General features: G+C 34.4%; 1 protein-coding gene across 1 annotated transcript in view; it reads left to right on the top strand.

The window, feature by feature from the left end:
* Positions 1 to 5,871, top strand: part of QSER1 (glutamine and serine rich 1) — a 59,607-nt gene extending 53,736 nt beyond the window's left edge. Inside the window, exons 11-12 of the mRNA XM_011965572.1 lie at positions 835 to 930; positions 1,930 to 5,871. Coding sequence (XP_011820962.1) covers positions 835 to 930; positions 1,930 to 2,070 — 237 coding nt within the window. The 3' untranslated portion in view covers positions 2,071 to 5,871. The remainder of the gene's footprint in view (positions 1 to 834; positions 931 to 1,929) is intronic.
* Positions 5,872 to 8,132: the final 2,261 nt, after the last annotated feature.

The following is an 8,132-nucleotide window of genomic DNA, read 5'->3' as shown; positions in this document are numbered from 1 at the left end:
CTGCACTCCAGCCTGGGTGACAGAATGAGACACTGTATAAAAAAAAAAAAAAAAAAAGTATTCTGTAGAAACAGATTCAGAAATGCATAAAAATACATACCTTTGCTCGTTGTAGAATTGTTTGTAAGAGCAATCCAATTATGTACCACCAGTGTGAAGTTAGATAAATGAAGAGCCACCTAATGTCATACTACGTGCTTTTTATAAAGAGATAGATTTGTTCATTCTTTCAAAAAAAATTTTTTGAGTGCCTATAGCATGCCAAGTACAGTTCTAAGTAGTAAAGATACAACAGTGAAAACTGGTTAAAAGTCCTCACCCTCATATAGGGACAGCTATATGTACTAAATGAAAAGATAACCAATTTTTAGTTAGGTCAAAAAACAAGTTGGAAGAAAGAAAAGTTGCTGGACAATATGTATAGTGTGATTCCCTTCTCAATACAGAACTAGTGTTATTAACATACATGTTATACCTAGGGGAAAAACATTAAAAAATATATAACATGCCATCAGCTTTGTTTAGCTCTGAAGCAGGAGATTATAGGGAGCTTTTATTTTATAAATCATCTCATATGTTTATTATTTAAATTTTCCTATAATGCTTAAGTTTTTTCAATAATGCATATTTATATTCAGGATAAAGAATAAGATTTTAAAATATAATTTAAATTCTTATTTTGAATAAGTCTCTCCATATTAACACAACTGAATACCTACCCATATATGTCATTTTCGACATTGCCATTGAGACTTTTGATCCAGTATTTTCCTCAAAGTGTTCTTAGCTCAGATACTCCATGAAATATATCTATAAACTTTTTTCTTTTTATAGGAGTTTGCTGTCGATCCAGAGAAAATACAGTTGTATTCTTTGTATCATTCACTCCATCATTATAAATATCATGTTTATCTGATATGTAAGGATGAGGTAATTTCTTCTCATTTATTTAAAAAAGAAATGTTTTTCAGAACGTTAAGGAGACTCTAGCTATGGTATTTTGGAATGTTTTAAAGAGAATTGTGAAACACCTGTGTGTATATATTTTGCCTATGTGTTCTATAAATAATGATTCGATTTATTGTTCTGAGTCTCTCTGCTATGTTTTGTGCTCAGATTTACCCTAGCCTCACCACCTCTTGTAGCAGCTATAATTGGTAATGTTTTAAAGCTGTCGATGCTTGCTTTACATCGCCGTAATAAATGATGTTTTATTGCGTTTTGTTCTCTCACAGTGTATGATGATCTGCTTTAATTCACTTCAGTCACTGCTTTGACATCTCGCTGCTTTACTTATTACTTAGAAAGGCCTTATCCCACTTAATTGCAGAGAAATGGGGTTTTGTGCCTTGGCATGAAAAACTAAAAGTTAAAATTTAATTGTAGCTTTTCAGTTGTTCAGAAATTATACATGACAAAATATTACCTCATGGATGGGATATAAGCATTAATTTCCACAGACAGGTTAAATGGTTGTAGACAATACTACCTATTTAACCAGCACTATCACTTCTGTTAATTAAAAAGGGTTAAGTTAGTCCAAGGCTATATCTAATGTGTTTGACAGTAGTCTGGTATGGAAAGATGCTCATAAATCTAACCTTTATATAGCAAAAGACAAAGCAAAGATGGTGATGCAAAGTAGGTTGACTACTTTTACAATGCTTTAAAATGCAGAATCAACTCCAAAATTTGTCATTTGGCTTTTAACATAATTGGAAGAAATGGAGGAAGTTTGAAGTACATTTTCTAGCCTTCCTTTCTGCCCCCTTGGAGCCAAAGATGAGAGGATTAGATCTCACCCAAATTTATCTGAAATAATAATTCTCCATGGATAGAATGAAGAAAAAAATTAAATACCAGTACTTGTAGTTGAACTTAAGTATGACGTGATAAGTATAAGCTAATTTGGCAATTTTCTTTTTTTAGATTTCTTCCGTGCAGAAAAAAAATGAAGATTTAGGACAGGAGGAAATTGTTCAACTTTGTATGAAAAATGTAAAATGGGTGGAGGACCTCTTTGAAAAATTTGGAGAACTTCTAAATCATGTACAGCAGAAATGTTCCTAACTTTTCCACAAAAATCCCATCTTTCTGTAGCACTAATGAAATGGCAGATATGGGGCGGTCAAAGATAATCAGATGTCAAGTAGTGGTCTGCAGGCCGGCCGCTTCCATCACGGACCTGTCATCACCACCTCTGCTGAAGGACAGTGGTGCGCCTTTAGGAAGGAAGTTAGTCCTCTGGAAATGGACCTAAATCCCACCACATTTTTACCCTAATGAATGATTTTTCTATTTTGTAAACCATTGGGTAACTTGAGTTATATTTTCAGAAACATTTTTTGACAAATGATGAAGCATGCACTAAGTATAATTTTTCTATATTGCTAGAGAAATAACACTTAAAGTAATGATTTTTTTTTCTGACTCTGGCTAAACACCAGAATGACAGAGAAGTGGCAGAAACCATACGTTTGTACTCACATCTGGCCACAAAACCAGAAATATTGTACATTATGTAAAGAGGTCTGGTGTGGTGTGACATCCTGTATGAGAATATCATCAATTTAAAATATAAAATTTGGAAACTGTTCTGCTTTACAGACTCCTTTTACTCTTAACATATTCAGGAAACTGGATGTGGAATTGGTGCAATTCTCTGACTGCTTTTTGTGTCAAATTATATTGTGACAAAAAAACAATGACATACTATTTTCCCTATCACAAAGAAAAGTATTTTCGTTTATACTGTGTTTTTTCCTTTGGAAAATTTTCAATTGTACATTTTATTTCACTAATAGTTGTATTTTTCACAAGGAAAATGTTGTGGTTATAATTATGTTTGATATATCTCTACAACACCTTTTGTTATTTTCAGTAAATCTTATTTAGTTATATGTTGAATTTTTATCGTGAATTCTATCTTGAGGTAACCATTTTTGTTCATACAAATTTGCTTCAGTGTTATCCAGAATATGCATTCAGTACTAGAATTAGTTTAGCTTTATAAATAGGGCTGTGTTAGACACTGCAGTAATTTTCTAATTCATAAAATAAACTTCTTACTAAACTAGCACTTGATTAACTTGTCGAGGTAAAAATCTAACTACATTTACATTTTGAAGAATAAAACTGATAATTAGACTATTTGCAGTGTTAAACACAGCTTCCTTAACTCTTAGAACTGGAAGTTGTAGAGCTCTCCTTTTGGTGCCTTTCCAGCCTTTATACACACTATTGTAGCTTTCTTAGGTTTGATAGGTAGCGTTTCAAGTAGTTTAGCTGAGACAGTGAATGTATTAGGTTCAACATGACCTTGTGTTTTATTTGTGTTTGCCAACAGGATGCCTTATTTGTTTGAGAAAAAGATTTACTAGTGTCATTCTAAACTATCTCCTTTTTTAGGATTCTAAAGAAGTTAATCATCATCCTTTTGTTTATTTTACCACCGTTTAGTGCCTTAAATCCTATCAAGAAAGCAGTGTTACTGCTCAATGCCCAAATAAGACACGTGGATATTGCTATTGTCTTGCTTTTGAGTTAACAGGCCAACTTTTTATACTTAAAACCTCAGTAAACTGGCAAAGAATTGAAGGTAACGTGATTTGATTTGAGAAGAAAACATTGTAGCATTGGGTGAAAAATGAGTATTTGAGTTAAGCTTACATATTTATTTCTGATGGTTATCTTATTAAAAGCAATAATCCTTAATACTGTACTTGCCATTAGACTAGGTACTCAGTAATGGAAGTTTCTCTCAAGGGTTAAATGTTCCATTTTTGAAAGTTTTAAAAAACCTGTTTGGGTGGTTTATTTTGAAAACAAAAGTAACCTATTAGATTCATTTTGCCTAACTCATATGAGAGTCACAGAGTATCAACGGTGAGAGCATCATAAAATGAATTTTCCAAGTGGAGAAGAGTAGGAAGCAGCCATATTTCTTTCTGATATTATTGACTCTGGACAGAATTGATGTCTTTCATTTCCAAAATGCAGAGTAGGGAACTACATCTCCTAAAGTAGCATTATAAATATACATCTTTATATTACTCTTCCAGCTTATGTTCCTAAATCATTGATAATTTAAACATTTTTAAAAGCCACCTTAATTTAGGTGGCTCTTGGAGTCGATGTTTGAATTCACTAGCCACATTTTCTTCATGATATGCCTTGTGGCAAACAAAGATGTTTCCTTAAGATGAATTTTATGTTTCCCATAGAAAATAACTCATTTCCTTTGGCACTGCAGTTGCCCTCAAACTGCTTGCAGTTGTATTCATTTTAGCACAACAAAGGTTTTCATAATACGTGAGGCCAAGTCTATGATACTGCCTCAAAGAGACCCTATTGTTTAGATGCATCATCTTCTCTCATTTGATCCATAGAGCATAGGCAAAGACATCAACCTCAGGCCTTAGAGAAAAGTGGAAATGTTATTATGACAACCATCCATGAGTTATCGCTTTTTATGAAGTTAAATACAGTCATGTGTTGCCTAACAGCAGGGATACATTCTGAGAAATGCATTGTTAGGCAATTCCGTTGTGTGAACATCATAGTGTACTTACACAAACCTAGGTGGCACAGCCCACAACATACCCAGGCTATATGGTAAACCTGTACAGCATGTTGCTGTACTGAATACTGTAGGCAGTTGTAACACAATGGTATTTGTGTATCTAGACATAGAAAAGATACAGTAAGAATATGGTATTACAGTCTTACGGGACCACTGTCAGATATGCGGTCTGTCTTTGAAAAGTTGTTACGCGGCGCATGACTATAAATACCTAGCTGGTTAGCATTTACATTCCTTGCCAGGGAGTTTGAAATTTATAATATAGAAATAACTTTAGGTTTTAGGTAGAGTTAAAGAGGTAAAGCACATGTTGCCACAACCCAGGAAAGTATTTTTAAGAAAGACTGGATTTTCCTACCTTTAGAGATCTAAAAAAAATTTAATATAAAAAATCAGTTTGTGTTGGTGTTTATTACTAGTTCAGATGAGTGCCTGCTGAAGGGCCCCCTTGTCATTTTCATTATAACCCAGTTTCCACTTACTTGACCTCTCAGTCATAAATGTGTAATGATTTATGAATTAGCACAGTAAGTTGACACTAGAAACTGCCCATTTCTGTATTACACTATCAAATAGGAAGCATTGGAAAGATGGGGAAAAAAGTCTTATTTTAAAATGGCTTAGAAAGTTTTCAGATTACTTTGAAAATTCTAAATTTCTTTGTTTCTAAAACTTGAAAATATGTAGATGGACTCATGCATTAAGATTGTTTTCAAAGCTTTCTTCACATTTTTAAAGTGTAATTTTCCTTTTAATATACATATTTATTTTCTTTAAAGCAGCTATATCCCAACCCATGACTTTGGAGATATACCTGTAAAACCAATATAACAGCAGGGTTATTGAAGCAGCTCTCTCAAATGTTGCTTCAGATGTGCAAGTTGCAAATTTTATTGTATTTGTAGAATACAATTTTTGTTTTAAACTGTATTTCAATCTATTTCTCCAAGATGCTTTTCATATAGAGTAAAATATCCCAGGATAACTGCTTCTGTGTCAGTTGCATTTGACGCATAACTGCACAAATGAACAGTGTGTACTCTTGGTTGTGCGTTAACTTACATGTATAATTTTTGGCATCTGTGTTCACAAATGCATGTGTTAGCAAATCACCTTTATTTATAAGTGACAATATTTGAAGTTAATGATATAAAGAAACCTGCATTTGTAGTCCAGCATTTTCATTTGGTCCATAACACAATGTATGGAAATGTGAAAGACAATTTTGTACATTTGTTTGTTACTAACTCAGATCATTAAAATGAAAACAATTTTTTTAAACAAGAAAATCAAAATGTTTGAGGGTTTTTTGTTGTTTGTTTTTTTAAGAATTGAAAACAGGTATCATATAGCCAAAATCATCATCATGTTACAGATTCCTCACACAAACTAAACAGTTATTAGTTACAAATGGTATAGGGCCCACCCATTATTTTCTCAGATTATTTTAAGTTAGTATTTGATGAACTTTGCATCTTTAGCTAACAATAGCAGACCATATTTAAGAGTTCCTGTTTTAAGATACAACTCTTTTAGTCCTTTTCCACCTATAAAGAGTTAAAAATCTGCCGGGCACAGTGGCTCACACCTGTAATTCCAGCACTTAGGGAGGCCAAGGAGATCGAGACTGTTCTGGCCAACATGGTGAAACCCCATCTTTACTAAAAATACAAAAATTAGCTGGGCGTGGTGCCTGTAATCCCAGCTACGCAGGAGGCTGAGGCAGGAGAATCATTTGAACCAGGGAGTCAGAGGTTGCAGTAAGCCAAGATCGCGCCACTACACTCCTGCCTGGTGACAGAGCAAGATTCCATCAAAAAAAAAAAAAAGGTATCAATCCATTGATGTATAAATCTGTTAACTTATATCTTTCTAGTTTTATCTGAAAATAGTCCATAACTAGAAGTAATTGATAATATCAAGCTATTTCTGTCATCTCTGTTGAGTAAGTTAAAAAAATAAAAACGTGTCCTGACTGGACTAGTGAGTTGATTTTCTGAATTAGATTCTGCCTTAATCTTCATATAATATTTTTAGCATATTAAGTATTTCAAGTGAAGATACTGTCAATGTGCTTGCTGTCTTGTAGTTTGGATTGTAAATGCAGTGAATCTTCATGCCTTTATACAGTTAGAAAATGAATATTTAATGTAACAAGTGATCTGTATCAAATATTTATCATCTCAGTAAAGTCTGTGAAAAAATTTTTTTTTTACTTCTGTAACATCTGTTTTATTCTCCATTGGTTGTTGAAATTGCTGTTCATTTTAGTACTTTCCACAAAATACTTTAGAAAATAGTCATTATTCGAGTGCTCTATATAAACCTGAATGACAGCAGATATACTACACTGCTCTGTTAATTTTTTGTTACTGTCTGTTTTTTTGTTTTGTTTTGTTTTGTTTTTGTGACAGAGCCTTGCTCTGTTGCCCAGGCTGGAGTGCAGTGGCACCATCTCAGCTCACTGCAGCCTCAGCCTCTCAAGTAGCTGGGATTATAGGTATGAGCCACCACACCTGGCTAATTTTTGTATTTTTGGTAGAGACAGGGTTTCATCATGCTGCCCAGGCTGGTCTCAAACTTCTGGCTTCAAGTGATCCCCTTGCCTCAACCTCCCAAAGTGCTGGGATTACAGGCGTGAATCATTGCGCCCGGCCTGCTGTCTGGTTTTGTTTTACCGTACTTTGTCTCAGACACACTCTATAAACTCAACCTGAACCTTCTCTAGGAAGAAGTGAAAAAGTTTTCTTCTACTCTTTGGTTTTCCAAATAGAAATATTTTTTTACTCGAAAAATAGTAAAGCTACTCATGGCTTGTTTTTTAAAAACTCAAAACAATATGGAAAAGTGTAAAGAAAGAGATATAAACTACTCTCCACTGAGCCTTTTTTTAAGGTGGTGTGGGGTCTCCCTCTCTTACCCAGGCTGGAGTTCAGTGGTGCGATCACTGCTCACTGCAGCTTCCACCTCCTGGGCTCAAGGGATCCTCCCACCTCAGACTCAAGTAGCTGGGACTACAGGCATGCACCACCACGCCGTGCTAATTTTTGTAGTTTTTGTAGAGATGCGGCTTCACCATGTTGCCTAGGCTGGTCTGAAACTCTTGGACTCCAGTGATCCACATACCTGGGCCTCCAAAGTGCTGGGATTACAGGCATGAGCCACTGCACCTGGCCATACTAAGTCTTGATACTGGCCTAAAACATGCTTTCAGTTCAATATGGGATGGGTTACAAGATTTGGTACTATGGGTTGTTCCTTTTCTGTGGCATAGCTTTAAGTGAATTCCTAAATTTGGCATACCAATGTGTAAATTAAAAAGCACGTTCTGAAGTGAAGTCAAAAATGATCTGGGTTATTGATCATTTTAGGTTATGTATATATCTCTTCTTTAGGTAGGATGAATAATTTAGAGCTGACTGGTTTCAAATTAAAGGAAGATACAATTACCAATTGGTCTATTGTTAAACCTTATCTATTTTATGATGTTAATCAGGAGTCAAGATATTGCTTTACAAAAATATTGTGTCTTGCATATAATTTACCTGTG

The sequence above is a fragment of the Mandrillus leucophaeus genome, unplaced genomic scaffold (genome assembly GCF_000951045.1).
Source record: "Mandrillus leucophaeus isolate KB7577 unplaced genomic scaffold, Mleu.le_1.0 Scaffold73, whole genome shotgun sequence".
NCBI classification, from domain to species: Eukaryota; Metazoa; Chordata; class Mammalia; order Primates; family Cercopithecidae; genus Mandrillus; species Mandrillus leucophaeus.
Note: the sequence above shows the minus strand (reverse complement) of the source record. Positions and strands in the feature narration are given on the sequence as shown.